General features: G+C 44.4%; 2 protein-coding genes across 2 annotated transcripts in view; one reads left to right on the top strand and one right to left on the bottom strand.

Moving 5' to 3' along the window:
* Window positions 1-17,990, bottom strand: part of NECAB3 (N-terminal EF-hand calcium binding protein 3) — a 168,824-nt gene that overhangs the window by 119,312 nt on the left and 31,522 nt on the right. The window lies entirely within an intron of this gene.
* Window positions 5,921-17,362, top strand: LOC132252439 (uncharacterized). The gene is made up of 2 exons (XM_059733251.1): window positions 5,921-6,317; window positions 15,365-17,362. The coding sequence occupies exon 2, from the start codon at window positions 15,532-15,534 to the stop codon at window positions 16,432-16,434; it is 903 nt and encodes a 300-aa protein (XP_059589234.1). The 5' UTR covers window positions 5,921-6,317; window positions 15,365-15,531; the 3' UTR covers window positions 16,435-17,362.

Here is a 17,990-nt window from a genome sequence, read left to right as displayed (position 1 = left end):
AGGGTGAGAGCAACAAAGGTGATGTGGGGTTTGCTATAGACCACCAGACCCGGAGGAAGTGGTGGATGAGGCTTTCCTCAAACAGCTAGTGGAAGTTTCCCCTGGTTCTCATGGGGGACTTCAATAACCCTGACATCTGCTGGGAGGGCAATACAGCAGTGCTCAGGCACTCAAGCTAAGGAAATAGGGGCTGGACAAATGGACTGTAAGGTGGATAGAAAACCAGCTGGTGCATTGGTCTCAGAGGGTAGTAATCAATGGCTTGATGTCTAGTTGGCAGCCAGTATCAAGTGGAGTGCCCCTGGGGCTGGTTCTGTTCAAGGTCTTCATCAACAACCTGGAAGATAGCATAGAGTGCACCCTCAGCAGCTTGCAGATGACACCAAGCTGGGGGGAGTAGTAGATACACTGGAGGGTAGGGCTAGGATTCAGAGTGACCTAGACAAATTGGAGGATTGGGTCAAAAGGAATCTCATGAGGTTCAACGAGGACAAGTGCGAAGTCCTGCACTTAGGATGGAACAATCCCGTGCACCAGGACAGGCTGGGGGCAGCAGCTTTGCAGAGAAGAACCTGGGGGCTGCAGTGGACAATAAGTTATATGAGCAAACAATGCACCCTTGTTGCAAAGAAGGCTAATGGCATACTGGGCTGTATTGGTAGGTGCCAGCAGGGCAAGGGAAGTGATTATTACCCTTTATTTGGCACTGGTGAGGCCACATCTGGAGTACTGTGTTCAGTTTTGAGCACCTCCTCCTACGAAAAGGATGTGGACAAATTAAAGAGTCTAGTGGAGAGCAACAAACATAGTGAGGGGGCTGGGGCACATGACTTCTGAGGAGAGGCTGAGGGAACTGGGCTTATTTGGTCTGCAGAAGAGAAGACTGAGATGGGATTTGACAGCAGCCTTCACCTACCTGAAGTGGAGTTCGAAAGGATGAAGCTAGACTCTTCTCAGTGGTGACAGATAACAGAACAAGGAGCCATGGTCTCGAGTTGCAGCAAGGGAAGTTTAGGTTAGATATTAGGAATAATTTTCTCACTAGGAGGGTAGTAAAACACGGGGACAGGTTACCCAGAGAGGTTGTGGAATCTCTATCCTTGGAGGTTTTAAGACCCAGCTAGACAAATCTTTGGCTCGGATGATCTAGTTGGGAATGGTCCTGCTTGGAGCATGGGGTTGGATGAGATGACCTCCTGAGGTCCCTTGCAACCCTAATTTTCTATGATTTTATGACAGAAAAAATATTTCATGCCCATATTTACTTAACAGTGGATACAATCACTGAGCTAAATCCAAAAAGTTGATATTTGGGGAAAGTAAAAACTGATTAATGGGCAAGCGGTTTCCTTGATTCATGTGTGATACAGCTTGTACTGATCTCTTTTGCATCTGATAAAAGAATATGAATAAAAATGAGCAGAAGGTGGGAAACCAATTTCCATTTGCTTTGACTTCCCACCCACTCACCTCAAAAGCAGATGGCATGAACTACCTTTAAAAGAATCTTCCCTCCCTCCATTATTTTGGCATAGGTTGGTAATCAGTGCATGCTTGGCTGACTTTAGCTGGATTTCAAAGGCTGCAATCTCTTATGTCCATTTGGAAGTGCAGCAAGAAGTCCTGCAGTATTGTAATGTGCTGGGCTGTAAGCATTTAAAGCTGTATCTTTTTGAGAAGTTTATATTTGATGAAGTTTGCATGACATCCAGTCTCACTATAATGAAAATTTAAAATTGAACATAACCTGATGTAGAGGGGCCATGCATCTCAGCACACAAACAGGGATAACAATGCTGCTGAACTAGAACAGACCAGTGATCCATTGACCAGTAGTCTGACCAGACCAGAGCAGACTGAGTCCATCAAGTCACTACCCTGTCTCTAAGTTACCAGTGCCCAGGGCTTGGGAAGAAGGTGTAAACCCATGCAACCTTCACCTGGGGGATGCTGGCCACAGGCAGAATTCTTTGCCTCATCCCTGTCACTTCCTGCAGCACAGTCCCTGGGCATTTCCTAGCCTCTTCCCATACCTGACAGAATCATGGTACAAGAGTAAAAATAAGAAGCTGGTCAAAAGGACCTTAACTTTATAAGTGAGGAAACTGAGTTATTAATTGCTGGGAAACTTACTAAAGCCTCATAAACAAAAGAGAGAGGAGGAAGTCATAGGACTGGAAGGGCCTGCCTGGGTTATCAATCTAGTCCTCTGAGACTGGAGGCAGCCATATAATGGATGGTAAGTCAAGTAAAATCAACCCAGTCGTATACAAGGGGACCTTCCAGCTAAAAAGGGATCTCTCAGAAAATGGAACTCCAATTCCAGTGAAGCCAGGGGAAAGGAATGTAGACTGAGCTGTACATTCCTTACGGCAGTAACTACCTATTTGTTGTGTTTTCTACAGCACCTAGCACACCAGGGTACGTGTCCATAATTAATAATAATATGAATACTAATAATATTAATACTAATAATAATGGATGGTAAAAGTAAGATTGGAAGTAGGAGCAGAGCTAAATGGGAATTTGAAAACCATAAGAGTATTGCCAATAGTCCCCAAGTGGTTTCAGTGTACACTTCCTAAAGAAAAACAATAGTGGATCTTGTGTTTTAGTCACTTAGTGCCTGTGTTCATTGTCTCAGTGCTATGAAAATATGCCCTGTCCAGCATCAAGTCCTGAAGCTGGGAATTCTGTGCCACTTCTAAAAAGTGGACAAATCCCCTTTGCATGCTTCATCACCTGTGCAGAGATGTGCAACTGTCGCTCATGTAAACATCACCCAACTCTCTTCAATCTAGCTATCTTGGGCACTGGTAGCAGTTGAGCCATGACATGGATTTCTGCTACCAAAGAAAAGAAGTTCACCAGGCTCCTGGGGGAGCTTTTGCATCCACATTGAAGCTCATGCTGCCTTGCCCAGACTGTTACATGTACCCAAACTAGCAAATGTAAAGCCAGCTGAAGTATAGCTTCCCTGTATGCATTAAAGTGACAGTTTTCTAGCCAGAGAAGTGACATTCTTGGCACTGACTTGGCAATTCAACTTTCCCTGCAGTGTGGTTTGAGCATGTGTAGTAAATCCAGAAAAGGTTGACCCTATTATGTTTGAGCCCCAGCAGCTGAGCACTTAGGGCACTCCACCAGGAACCTCGAGACCCAAGTTTTTTTTGACTTCTAAGCATACTGCTCTGCCATGTCACAGCTGAGGCATTAAACAGTATGCTTTTCAGCACCTACCTTTTTCCAGAGCAGCAGCCATCTCATACCTTCTAACCTGCTCCCTTCCTTTCTGGCCACATATATCTTCCTCTCTTGGCTGTCCAGGGAGCCACCTCAAACAGAGCAATGGACAGTGGGCTAGATGATACCTGACCTATGGCACAGTCATTAGTGCACTAGGCTAGGAAGTCAAAAGGTGCAAACTTTCTCCAAGTGAGTGGAACCTAGAACTTGGATCTCTACCTTCCTCAGTAAGTCCCCTACTTAGTTAGCTTTTGGAACTAAGGCCAGAGGACCACTCCTCTGGCATCTAACATCTGCTAACCAGTTAGAAAACTGTTAAGCTAGATGAACAAACGAAAACAGAACTTGGCCCATGGGCAGCAGTTACATCTCTGCACTGCAGCTGGACATGCCATTGTGTGGCTTGCATCAGTGAGTGAATGCATACTGCAACTGGTTATACACTTGCTAGTTCACGTATATGTATCAGTCTAGACAAAGCAGCATAAGTTTCAGCGTGGATGTAAAATACAGGTGCAAGCCTGTATTTTGTGGGCATCACACAGACACCAGCTTGACAATTTAGACACTCTAATGTAAAAGGGTGAAACTCAACTGGGGTTAGAGAATTTAGTCCCTTTAAATATCTTCCCTCCAAATTCCTTGTTTTAAAGGGCAAACACCAAGCTGACATATGTTACTTGCCACAGGTGGCCCTCCAGTTATTTTATACTCAAGTCTGGGAGGAAAATGTGACCATTTCCAAAGAGGCCTGTTGTCTCACATCTGGGGAAAGGGGTTTTATTATGCTGGTCACACTCCAAAAATCCTTGTTCTTTACCAGCTCTTCATCATGCCTCCCACCTTGGAGAGTCTTCACAGTTTATACCAAATAAGGAGGATGTTCTTTCCAGCAGAACAAGTACCACTCCACCCTCTTGTGCTTCTGCAGGGAAATATAAACTAGTCCACATACTGCTAGTGTTAGGTAATAGGTACCTATGGGATACAGGGTTTGAATCAAGAGAGGACATTTTCCTTACATGAAAATACATCTGTGTGCTCTCTAAGAGCCATTAAGACTAGCTGATGCAGTAATGGAGTGTTCTGACTAAAAACTCAACAAGAAAACCTGCGTTTGCATACACAGGGGATTTTTCTGGGTTTTAGAGGAAAGCTTCTCCAAGGCAGGATGGTCTCCTCACTGAGCTGCTTGTTTTTGAAGACTGTGCTTTCATTATAGAGAACCAGGTGGGCAGCATGCACAGACAGGGCTAGCCCTGCCCCTTCCTGCTGCATGAAGTCTGTGGAAGCTCTGTCCGTGGGCAGCTTATAGAATCTAGGACACACCTGTGTGAGCAGCAATAGGTAACACCTTGTTCTGTGATGCTGGCAGTGCTCACAAGCTGGACCATGGCTCTCTTCTGCAAGAAGTAACAAACCCTCTGAGTACCTAACTCTGGGAGGGACTCATGGTGAATGGCCTCCCTTGGAGTTAGCACCAAGCCTAGGCCACAGCAGAGGGCTACAAGGTGCTGCACAGCTGATAGTGCTTTCCCTTGGGTGACACAGAAGGAAGATCCTCCTCTCACAGTGCTAATAAAAAATCTATTAAACCAATCACAAGAGCTAGGTTGTTAATGCAAGTCTCTTGACCACATTCCAGTTTGGGCAATCTGGGAATTAGATGTCTTTTAGGTATATTTGGATATATTACTCTTCCCATCTTAGCATACAGGTACTCCTTGCTTAATGTTCTAGTTATGTTGTTGAAAAATGCAACTTTAAGCAAAATGATGTTAAGTGAATGTTAAATGTAACTAATGTTATGTCACAGTAGTTACTTACTAGCAGGCAGCGGCCAAACAAGGTTGTAACCAAATGTGCAACTTTAAATGAATATGTTCTCTAACAGATCAGCGATGTAATAATCAAACAGTGTTAACTGGAATGATGTTAAGTGAGGAGTACCTGTACTTTGATGTATGGCTTCTAACTTTTAAACAGCCATCACACTCTAACCTGCAGGTAGCTACAAGTCAAAGTCTGGTGAAACTGTTCTTACCTACGTGTTACCTTGCGACCCTTTGATCTATGAGATGCTATGAGAAATGTAGGTAGTAAATCATTTAAAAAAATCAGTCACACAATGAGGAAAGTAAGAGCTCGCTCCAAGCTAAGTGAAAAAGCAAGCTACAAAAATCTCCATAGGGACAAAGAATGCTTTAATAGAGGAAGAAAGACACAGAAAATCCACCACAATTCCCCTTTGCAATAGGAAATCCAGTACTGGCTTGTAAAGCACCACAAGCCTTCTAAGTCAAACACCAAGCTAAAACACTTAAACCTGTAGGTAAGTAGCAGGCCTTACTTTGTGGCACTATTAGGGTAGCTTGTCATATTTTATGCTTTAAAGTTGCACCTGTTTATAGAATGGTGAATTACAGTATTGTTTACCGTTTTCTTTCATACTGAATCTTATCTAATCATTGCTAAAGTTCTGTATAGACTCATTCTTATCTGAACTTTTCATTTTGCTGGTGTCTGCAATATCAGCTGACCTTGCCTGTTGCAAGCAGCTTATGGCCTTGAGTTTGCTTGCATGATGTTTCTTTCCTTTTCTATCACTGTGAGAAGTTTTTCTAACACAACATAGTAATAGTTTTTTTACCAGCTCAGATTAATTGAACTTGGCACAAACTGGCTGAATTAGAGGGATGAAATGATTGGATATGTTAATGAAAGGCGATAAGGGAGACCAATAGTCAATGTCCAAAGTAATACACCAGAAAAAGGCAAAATTAAAAGGTATGCTCATGACGGGTCTGTTGAACAAAGGAATATGCTGACAGGATAACATATCGGCAATATGTTGGCTGGAGAGAGACCAATCTGAAAGCAAAGAGTCATCAAAGGAGTGAAGTTAAAGAAAAGCATAAAAGGGGGCAGCAAGAAAGTTAAGTGTTTTTGTCTTCATCATCATAAATCCAACTTTCAACACCTGTCTGGACCGTCCAAGCCAACAATGCACCCTTTGCTTCAGGAACTGAGTGGCAGCCTTTTCTGTTGAGCAAAGTAACATCTGGGATTGGGTGAGATCATTGTAATAAGTGTTTTTCTCTCTCCGAATATAGAAACTGCTAAGATAATACTTGTACTAATAAAGTTAGGCTTTTATTTTAGGACACTGAGTTGTGTGTGTTCATATTTCACTTTCCATTTAAGGTTTAATTGTGCTTTAACAATCCCTAAGCACTATCTGCTGGAGCTAAGCATAATACACCTTATCCTACAAGGTCTACACCAGCTTCCAGCTTGCTTACCCTGGCAGCTAAATGGATTAGGGCTCTGCAAAACAGCACCATTTAATTTTGACTTCATTTCACCATTTCAAAGGGACAGTATTTTATTTCATCATTTCATTTTATTTTGAAGCACTGTTCTGCTTTGTTTCATCAAAACTGTTTCACTGTTTCAAGGGTGTAGGTTGTAGCTATATTGGTCTAAAGACATAGGCAGACAAGGTTCTTTGGGGGAAACTGATATCTTTTATTAGACCAGCTTAAATAGTTGGAATTTTTTTTTTTGGTTTTATTTTTTTAAGCAAGCTTTCGGGTTTAAAAACCCATTGTCAGGCTGAGGAAGTTTCAGCAGTTGGTGTGTGGAGGAATGGTGATTGTTGAATTTCTGATGGAACTCAATCAGAGATTGCAGGTTTTTATTGCAGGCCATATTGGTGCCCATAGCTGCTCAGAATACAGACCCAAAGATATTACTGACCTTATACACTTCATCCTCACACACAACAATTTCTGGGTGCAGGTCCCTGGATCTCCATGCAGGATGACAGCATGCTGCCGCTGCTGGCTCAAGCCAGCACAAGCCCCCGAATCTGCCCGGAGCAGCCCACGCCAAGCACCGAGAAGAACCCAGTGCTGGCGCGCAGATCCGGTGGCCCATGCCCCCTGGGAGGAGTCTGGCACAGCCCTGCAGCCCTTCCAGGGGGTGCAGCCCCCAGATCTGCATGCAGGATGACAGCATGCTGCTGCTGCCAGCTGGGGCCAGAGGCAGCACCAGGCTTCCTGGTGTCATCCTGTGCGCAGATCCGGGGGCCCGCACCCTCCGAGAGGAGTCTGGCACAGCCCACAGCCCTCCCAGGGGGCATAGGCCGCCGAATGTGTGTGTGGGATAACAGCATGCTGCCACTGCTGGCTGGGGCCAGCAGCAGCACCAGGCTTCCTGGTGCTTGGCACGGGCTGTGCCTAGCGCTGGTCCCAGGTGGCAGCGGCAGCCTGGTGTCATCCTGCACGCAGCTCCAGGGGCCCATGGCCCCTGGGAGGAGTGTGGCACAGCCCAGCAGCCCTTCTGAGGAGCATGTGCCCCCAGATCTGTGCACAGGATGACAGCATGCTGCCGCTGCCAGCTGGTGGCAGCACCAGACTTCCTGGTGCTTGCCATGGACTGCTCCCAGTGCCAGTCCCAGCTGGTCCTAGCTGCAGCAGACTGCTGTCATCCCGCACAGGCCCCTGGATCTCCACGCTGGATTTCAGCAGGCTGCCATTGCAGTTTCAGTGGCAGCCTGCTGAAACCCCACGCATAGATTGGGGGCCTGCCAGAAAGAAATGGGGGGAATAAAGGAATAAAGGGGGAAGAGCTGGGGAAATGACAAGAGCTGGGAGAAGCAATCAGAGAGTTGGGGAATTAAACAGGGAGCTAGATGTCAATATCAGAGCAGTCGTTCCCCAGTCTTCCCCCTCCCTCTCCTTAGTTTCTGTTTAAACTGGAAATGTTTTGAATCTTTTGAAACGTTTTAAGCGCCCTTGTTTTTGTTTCAAAACGCATCGAAACAGCTTCAAAATGAAACACGCATTGAAATTTGCATAGCCCTAGCAGGGATACTGTTTGTTTTGTTCTGTGAACACCCCTGTACATACCATACCTACAGAGATACAATCTTGCTATACACAGTGGTAATAAATTACGGGTCTACCAAACTCGAGGTGGCTGCCTGCCAATTTTGCATGCAGATTGTAGGGCCAGCAGTCATTTTCACGCACGGAGTCCAGCAGGGCTCCCTCCCATGCCTCTGACTAGCTGAGGACCTTGATGGCCCTGCCCCTCACCACTGATTGGCAGCAAGGTCTGTCTGTCATACAGCTCTGCCCTTTGCCACTGATTGGAGAGGTGTAGGGCTGTATGTCTGACAGACCTCACAGCCAATCGGTGGCAGGGGTGGCAGCCATCTTGCCATCCCAGCAGTCTCCCTTCACCCTGCAGCTGGCTGCGTGGCAGGGCTGAAGTGGCTGAGGAGTGCTGGCTCTCTAGTGGGAGCCAGCATTTTATTTTCAATATTTGTTTTTTCCAGGGAGCCCACCCCAAGCACAGAACTCACCATTTTTCACAGAGACCTACTGAAATAGCAGTAGGCGGGCACCCAAACGGGTGGCCCTCCCGTATTTCTGGGCTCACTTCCCTCTTCCTCTGGACACTCAGCCACACTGAGGCTTTAGACCACACCTAGCTGGTATCTCTTTCTGCCCAGCTGACCCAGTCCCAACACAGTCCTTTCTGTGCTCCCAGGTATTCCCCAGACTAAAGAGAAATCCCCACCCCATCCAGGGTCTCTGCCAGTGTGGCCTGGGGAAACCTTCTGTCCCAGACATGGCAGCTTGTTTGACCCTAAGCACTGAGCAAGACCTGCCGGCCAGGCACCCAAGAGACACATGGGGCCTTGAGGGTCATGACCTATTCTTTCCACAGAGCTTACAACTGGGTTTTATTTTTTTTCTTAAACTACAAAGCATGTGAAACATACTTGCCACCCTGGAGTGACAGTGAACTCTGCTGCAGACACCACATCTGAAGAGGAGTGGCAATGTGGTTCTGGTCACAGCTACATTGTGCTGCTGCCAAGCTTAGCATTTGGATTCTCCTCGCGCTTAACTACACATGCATATCAGCAGCAAATCTCTGAGCCCACCCATAGCAGTAATCCTAAACCATTTGTGCTAATCTGCCAGCATTGCCAGGCATCTCTCTGAAGACTGACTCATCACTTGTGCACCATTTCAGTCAGGTAGGAAAGGGTTTGCCTCTAATATCACAGACTCAAGATGAAATCCATCTCTATTCAGGAGGGCAGGAGCACAAGGTCTAGTTCCCTGGATCCTTGCCATTTCCAGAGCATCCCCCTCCCAAGCCACTTAAGCTCCCCAGCCCAAGTCCCAGCTGCTGCCAAAGCACCCTAGAAATTTTGACTTATGTGAAACCCTGACTGACTGCAGAGGGATTCAGTGAGTGCATGTGCATTGCTGGCTGAGGCAAAAATTTCTCAGGATGATATATCTTCTATTGGTCCAACTGTATAGTTGGGATAGAGTTAGACAAGCTTTTGAATGCAAGACATTCTTCATCATGTCACTAGCTGAATCAGTTGCTGGCTGGCTAAGTAAGTCTTTGCTTGTTTCCTCTGCAAACATATGTCTGCACTACAGTTACTGCAATACTGTGCACAGTACAGCGTACGCTTATCCAAGCTAGTGTTATACCAGTTCTCTCGGGTACTGAGAGCAGCATAGCCACAGCAGCAGAGAGCTCCACATGGGCTCATTACCCCTGATTCTGGGGAAAATTCTGCAACCTGCACTGAATTCCACGCCATGCCTAGATAGCTCCTAGCGCCTGAGCTAGCTTCTTTAATGTTAGCTGAGTTTTAACCACACAACACCAGTCAGTACTGTGAGTTCAGCAAGGAGATGTGGTCAGATGGATGGGATGTGCTTTCTGGTTGAGAGGTTCAGGCAGGTACAGCCAACTAGTGTGGGTGTATCTGCAGCACACTGCAGTCACAGTGGTGACACCATCATAGACATATCCCTAGATACATTATCCTCCTCAAGAATGTCTGTCCTACATAGCAGTAACATAACCTTTAGACTATCTAATCAGAAGTTGTCTTCAGAGGAGCCTACTATTTTTTCTTGCATGTGGGCTGTTATTTTTTGTAAGCTGATTGGAGTCTGGATAGGATGGGATATAATAATAATGATAATACTGTGCTGGATCTAGCTTTCCATACCTCACCCTTGAAATGCACATCTCCAGCTAGTGCTAGCCTCCACCTTATTTCATTCTAAAGAGGAGCACAACTCATTAAAACTCTATTCCACAGCATTCCCCATCTGGCCCTTACCCGTGACAAGTTCTTTATTTCTCTTCCCCACTGGAATACCTTGGGGAGATCTCTGCTCTTCTCTCACCTTACCACCTCTCACCAAACTGGCAGGTGGTTTCTCCTTTCCTTTGCACAGGACCACCTAGGGAGGTGAGCAGAGGCAGCATCATCCTCTGCCCCCAACGGTCAACTACAGCTCAAGAAACTTGGGTTCTATTACAAGCTCTTTTCTTTACCTGCTGGGTGACCCTGGACTGGCCATTTCTCCTCTCTATGCCTCTTTTCGCCCATCTGTAAAATGATGCCTAGTGTGTGGTGCATGGCACCACAGAAGAACTTATCACCATTAAGGTGTGGGAAAGATGATTGCTGCCCTGAGGGTTCTCAGACATCTGTCCTTCATTAGGTATCACTGGCCCTCGCATTTCTTCTTTGACTCTGTGCTGATTTTTCTGTTTATTTTTAGCCCCTGCTATCAGCTCTTTCCCTGGGATATTCCTATATCACTTCCATTGCCTTCTCTCTCTTGGCAATTAGTGTGTAAGGAAGTTACTAAGCATCAGCAAAAAGGAGCAACTTCCTGTCTGTCAATAAGCACGTGGTGCTGTGCAGGGGTGTCCAAATCCTCCCCCCGTTTGCTCCATGCACGCAGGCAGCCAGTAGGAGGAACTAGCCTTGTCTGCTGACAATACCGTTTCAGCTTCTGCAAACTCTTGTGAGGTAGTCTGTTTAAAAGAAATCCTGGTTGCACCAAAGGAATGGGCCAGACCTCTGTACAGCAGGGTATGGCACTCGCTTACAAATTGCTGCTCGTTCCTTATACTGACAGCATGGGACCCAGTTATGGAATATGTATTCTCTTGGAAAGTGCTTTCTCTTTTGCTTGGTGTCCATTCAGGTACCAGGACTAGGGCAAAAGGCTTCCTGTGTGTAGGGTCTCTGGCTGCAGAGCTGGAAAAGTTTGCAAACTGCAACCCATTTTGTGCCCATAAATTTGAGGTGGGAGAAAACCTACGGGGAAAAGGTTTCAGAATGTAAAACTCAGCAAAACAGTGGCCTGCTACAGGCATTTCTATAGAAAAATCTCTATAATTTTACAGGGCTCAGCCCAGAGTGAGATCATATCTACAGGTTTTATTTAACCTTCCCATACAGATCCACAGCAGGGGTAGAATTCTTTCCACAGAAAAGGAAAACCTTTCTATACTTGTTTTGAATCATCTTCTGAAAGAGGAATAGTGTCTGGTGGTTAAAAAGGTGGACTGAGAGCTAGAATGTCTGTGTGCTGCTTCACAGAAAAGTCTTGGGTTTGACAAACTTGAGTTGAGTCACTGGCCAGGGTCTGATAGACCCTTCCTGGTTTGCTGGCAGACTGCCCTGGCATGGGACCCCAGAGCCCAATGGCACCTTGCTGTGCAGAGCCTGAAACCCCTGGAAGTCACAGATGTACCCAGGATGGTTGAGTCTCAGATCCACAGCAAGAAGCCCAGAAGCTCTGAGAGTTCTACTGAGTCAGAGCTTTCCAGGCTTCCAGGCTCTCTGCCATGGATCCAGGAGTGTGGCCACCCTAGAAATCCTGAGACATCCTGATATGGCTAGACCACTCCAGATCTAGGCTCATGGATCTGTGCAAGAGAGTCTGGAAAACATCGGGGCTCAGGGCTTCCACACTGCCTACTGCAGAGCTGGGAGCCTAGAACTCTGAGCCCCAGCTCCACTACAGGAAGCCTGGAAGGCCTAAGAACTACAGACCAAGCTTGGTCTATGAGTGCTTCCAAGCTCCCTGCTCCACAGCAGGGAGTCTGGGACTGTGTCTTACTGTGGGAGTCTTACTGTGTTTGGCTAAGGCACACTCCTGCACAGTCACCACTCCAGGCAGCCTCCTAAACCACAGAGCAGTGTAGCTATGTCCACATGGCTCTTCCACTATGCAAGTTAGCCCACCCGTGGTGACATAGTTCAGTTTAAAGTAGCCTACAGGGATGAAAACAGCCCCAATTGTGAACTGTGTAGTTGAGGCCCATCTCTCATCTCAATGCTGTTTTATTGCATGTTACAAGTTCTCTTCCTCATGTTAGACACTAACCAAGGTGGCTTTCATCACTCTCCACCTCCTATCTAATTCACCCAAAGGTGAACTATGTGGTTCATGTACAGCCCCTATACACTGGAGTAAATGTCACCTTCAGACATGAGATTTGCTTCCATTTCCATGAGAACCTTGCTGTCACAGACAACACATTTAAAATGATCTTGCTATGCTCAAAACAGCTGCAAGACAGTAAGAGAGAGAGAACTCAATTTGCTTTTGGTAGATCTTCAAGGTCTCCCAAATCATACATCATTATGTCACAAGGCATTACAAGGGACTGTGTGAGAATTCCAGGACCTGGGAAGACAACATTCCCAGGATCTCTGGTGTGGCAGGCCAGTAGGGGGAGCTCCTGCATTGAGCCTCCCACCTCACCACACCTGTCCACTTCCCAGACTCCATGCGTCTCTCCAGGGGCACCTAAGCCCTGGCAGACCCCCTTTCGAGCCCCACCGCAGAGTCCAGGGGTAATGTGTGCTGCCACCACCCTGAGAAGGGACTGTCTGGGTCCTGTGTCCTTGGGGAAACACAGGCCTAATAGTCCTATGGGTACTCAACTCAATACAAGAACTTGGGGCACTTCCCCAAGTTGGGGGTCAAAAAGGATAGTCTCCCTTAGTCTGCAAACCTAAGGGGCCTCCTGGGCATAATTAAACCCACCCCTCAATAAGTCTCCCACACTAGGTACAAAGGAGGACTTTATTGGTTACAGAGGGTAGGGTTAGAATAGGGTACAGGGTAGAGCAATATCAGAGAAATCCCATACAGCAAACTCTTGTGGCTGGGGTAGCCTTTGATCTCGCATCTGAGTTACTGCAAGCTATATATCTAGTTGGATCTCAGTTAGCTTACTCACAAGTATCATCCAGAGGCTGTTGGAGATTCCCTCTGTAGGCAAACAGTTCCTTGATCATGAGTTTTGAGAGAGAGAGCCAGTTTCAGATGGTACAGCTCTTCTTTGTTCCTGAGTATCCCTCATGGCTGCTGCTCCCCTACTTCTGGGCAGTCCTTCACTTATATAGCCTTTGTGACCTCACTTACCTGGTCCAATGAAGGCCAGCACCTGTTGGCTGTCAGCCAACCAATTTGAAATACATCACTAGCTGCCAGGCAGACTCTAGCCCACCAGGAAGGAAGCCCCTCATCCAAGTATGTGATGCCAGTCACGTAGGCAGAGGGAGCAGGTTTCCCCCCTCCCTCAGGAATGTATCCAGCTCCGGTTACCCAAAAGAGATAGGGTAAAGGTATGTATCCTCTGCTGGGCCTATCCTTATCAAATTGTCACAGAGCAGAGTTTTGGGGGGAGAAGCAAAGGGGGCTTTCTGCCACATCTGGCACAGAAAGAAACATGGTAGGCAGTAGCATCAGCTGTGACACGTTAACTCCGAGACCTAACAGGAGAGAGCTGATCATGTTGTCCTTGAACATGATCATGCCAAACAGTTATGTCAATTGGACAACTACCCAGCTGCTGAAAGAGGGCATCAGAAGAGGTCCACCAAGGCATAGTAGCCCATTGGGCCAGTATGATAAAAGCATATCAGTTTCTGTATCCAAAGGCATACAAGACAGCAGTGGGACTATCATCACACAGCTCAAATGACTAGGCACCCATTTACACCTGGCTGACACAAATCAAGAGCAGGCCTTATCCAAGCTGTCATCACACCCCCCATCACATGGCACCAGAGATGTGGGGCAGAAAATTTTTCCATTGCTTAATTTTTCCATGGGAAATTTTCCATTTCTAAAAATTCATTGCGTCATAAAATTCATTAGTAACAATGAATGGATTCCAATACAATACTAGATAAGCTTGGCAGTTTCAAAGTTGTAATTCATGTTTTTCAGGTGATTATCCTTAGGAATTGTGTGTGAGAGTACATCTATGTTTTATTGTTTTGTAAACAGGAGGGTAAATATACTTACATAATCATCCAAGCAAAAAATCAAGTTATGAATTCCCCTAATTGGCTGTGCAGGTCAAATCAAAACCAAAGCTAAAATTTTTATTTCATCTCAGACTGCAAGTGAAAGCAAAACCAAAACTAAAACCGTGATTATTTTTTGTTTCACTTTCAATTCAGCAAACACACAGAGCAGTGTCTCATTTCTTGAGTTGGGGAAGGTGGAAGTGCTTGCATAAGATCTGTTAATTTTTTAGTGCTTTTGGTTTGAGGTAATCATGATAATGCCTAATCAGAAAAAAAAAGTAGCGTGTGGCATCATTATAGTGAAGTTCAAGCCACTGAAGGAATGAAGATGTAAATATTGTGGGCAGGAGTATGCTAACAATGCAACATGAATGAAGAAACATTTAATAACATCTAGAAACTGTCCTGAAAGAGCAAAAGGCATATACAGAAAGCTAGTATGACAACGTGGTGGAACAACATTATCTGAGAAAAGTCTGTTTCAGGAATCCTATGTAAGTAAACAAATTACTATGTTAACATAGAGTATAGACTAGCATCTATATTGTTTTAAAACATTATAATTTTAAGAGTTGTTAATTCAACTCTGGACTATTATTTATCTGTTTATTTAAAATATTTGTATCCTGCTTTTCTGCTTGCACTAAACACGCAGAGTGGTTTAGGCTTTACAATATATATATTTTTTAAATTACATAATAAATAGCTAACTATTTCAACCCAGCAGAGCTAGCTTAGTCCTCTGGCCAATGGCAGAGGCCAGACTATACTTCCCTTTGGTTCTGCATTCCCAGGGCAACTGAGCAGCAAGTTGAGCAACAGAGTGTTCTTTCTGGTAGGGAGGGGGCAAGCAAACTTCCTACCACGTCTGCTCCTTCTGATGGATGAGGCCAGACTAGAATACGCTAAAATAAATATCTTTTCCCCCTTTTGTTGCAGGAACTTGGTAGCTCAGGTAAAATAGCAGATTTGCAAAAAAAGGGAAAATGAAAATGTTGAGCTGGGGGAAGAAGAAGCAGGATCCTCACTTTCAAGATCATTGATCCCAGATACGTGATCCACCATGAGTAGCTGTTCAAGATAGTCAAGCTTTTAAATTAAGCTTTATGGACAAAATGTCAAAAGAAGATCAAGAAAAAGCAGATGAGAGATTAGCTCGAGCTATATTTGCAAGTGGTACACCTCTTTCCATAACTGAAAATCAATACTGGAAAGAACACTACAAACTAATTCACCCATCATATAAGTTACCATCACTTTATCACTTATCACACTCTCTCTTAGATAGAGAGTATGACAGAGTTCAAACAATGGTTATTCAAAGGATTGGTCAAGGAGAATCACTGACTCTGATGTCAGATGGATGGACTGATATACAAGGAAATCCTTTATTGAACATTATGTTAGCAACCTCTGAACCAATATTCCTGAAAACAATTGCTACCAAATCTTCTTGTCATACATGTGAATACATAGTGAAATTACTGAGCAAAGAGATTGAAAGTGCAGATCCCTCCAGGGTACAAGCCCTTGTAACTGATAATATGAGTAACATGAAAGCTGCATGGCCAATATTAAAGGCAAAGTATCCTCATTTAATAGTATTTGGCTATCTTGCTCACGGGTTGAATCTTCTGGCAAAGGACATACTAAGTACGAATACAATGAAGACAATATTGGCAAACTGCATAGCGATTGTGAAGGTATTCAGCAATAATCATGTTGCTAATCAGACTTTGAAGAAGTTACAGAAAGAGAAGCAGGGGAAGGAAAGTGCACTTTTATTGCCAGGAGAAAGTAGATGGGGCTTGGCTACAAAATGTTCATGTAGTTTGCTGTGCACAAAGAACTGTTTGCAGTGCACTTCAATAGATGACACAGTATCCCAGATTATTCCTGTGAACATTCAGAAGCAGATTATCACAAGTTCAGGGAGCATTCAATTTGCTACTACCAGTTTCAGTGACTACCAAACCTTTCAAATATTCCAGAGATATTCAGACAACTGAATGAAAATCTAACTGAGTTTTTGCCTTCTTCAGCTCTATCCACAAAAGAAGAAGAAATAAAACAAATGTTTACTAAGAGATCTGAGTTTTGCTAACATCCAGTTCATCTGGCTGCAAACCTTTTGTATCCTCAACATAAGAGGTTAACATTTATCTGAAGACGAAGTATCTACTGCTCTCAATACAATTATTGAAGTAGCTAAGAATGTCTCCAACATGGATGAAATAGCCGTGATGACCATGCAAAAAAAAAACTTTGGAGCAAAGACATCATCTAGTGGGCAGCAGAGAATATGTCTCCTCTCACATGATGGAAAGGATACTGTAACACCTGACTGGTGTCCAGGATTGCTCTAAGGATCCCAAGAATGCCAGCAGCAGCAACTTCTTGTGAACGGAACTGGAAGGCTTTCAGCTCAATTAAGATAAAAATGAGGAATAGACTAACAAATGAACGCGCTGCTAAGCTTGTTTCTATTTCTCAAAATCTTTTGCTTCTGGGAGAATTAGTCAGAAGCACAATTAGTGAAGAAGATGCAGTGTGATAATAAGTTGCCCTTGCCCATAGGCTCATTGGCAAAACCATCCTTTAGCAAAAGAGAATGTGGTTCAAGTAGTTCTGAATCCGATTTGCCTCAATCTGATTTTGAAATGGAACTAATAAGTAGTGCAAGTGATTTTACAGATAGTGACTGTGAAACTGGCGGGGCCACAATGACCTCAGTGGAAGAGAGTTAAATTCTGATGAAGCAGTTGAGTGGACAACCACGGCATATCAAGCACAGTTCTTTGGGTGTGCTAAAATTAATATGTCAACAGTTTTCAGGGCCTTCATTTTTTTTCTTAAATTTAAACAAACAATGTAAGGGAAGTACATGCTATTGTGTATTGTCTTACATTTTTACAAGTATTCCAATAAAAATAATTTATTTCCACATAAAGCTTTGAATTTGTTTGAATATAACATTTAAACCGCATTAAGTGTGCTGTATTTATTTTTTTTCCTAATGAAATATTTCAGTTCAAATACTTGTGGCTATTGGGACATAAAATTAACATGGGGGTACTTTTAAAATTTTATTTACTAAATATAAGTCAAATAAACATGCTAAATGAGACCATGATCTATTTAGAACATTGGAAAATTTTCCAATTCAAAATTTTCAAGAAAATTCACATCTTTGAATGGCACACCATTAAAATCAATGCAATGGTTCCTTGTTCTACCACCTGAGAAAATAGCGTCTCCCTAAATCCTTTCATCTGCACTGGTCCGGGAATAATACAACAACTGGCTAAAGAAAAGTGTCTGAGAAACCTCTATTTTAGAACACTCAAAAAAGATAAATCAAACAAAAAATTAAAAATTCAGGAGAGGAGCAATCCCTAGAGTTCTTGGGATGGCACACAGGGCCTGTATTCAGGCTCGGGAAATGCATTACTAGAATAAAAGCAAAAAAAATGCTCTCTCTCCTCGTTACCTGCCTGACAGGTTTATTAAAGTGCAGGCTGGGTATCTGAAGAAAAAGAAAAGAAAATCCACCCTTCATGAAGAA

The sequence above is a fragment of the Alligator mississippiensis genome, chromosome 9 (genome assembly GCF_030867095.1).
Source record: "Alligator mississippiensis isolate rAllMis1 chromosome 9, rAllMis1, whole genome shotgun sequence".
NCBI lineage: Eukaryota > Metazoa > Chordata > Crocodylia > Alligatoridae > Alligator > Alligator mississippiensis.
This window is presented reverse-complemented; position numbering and strand designations above follow the sequence as displayed.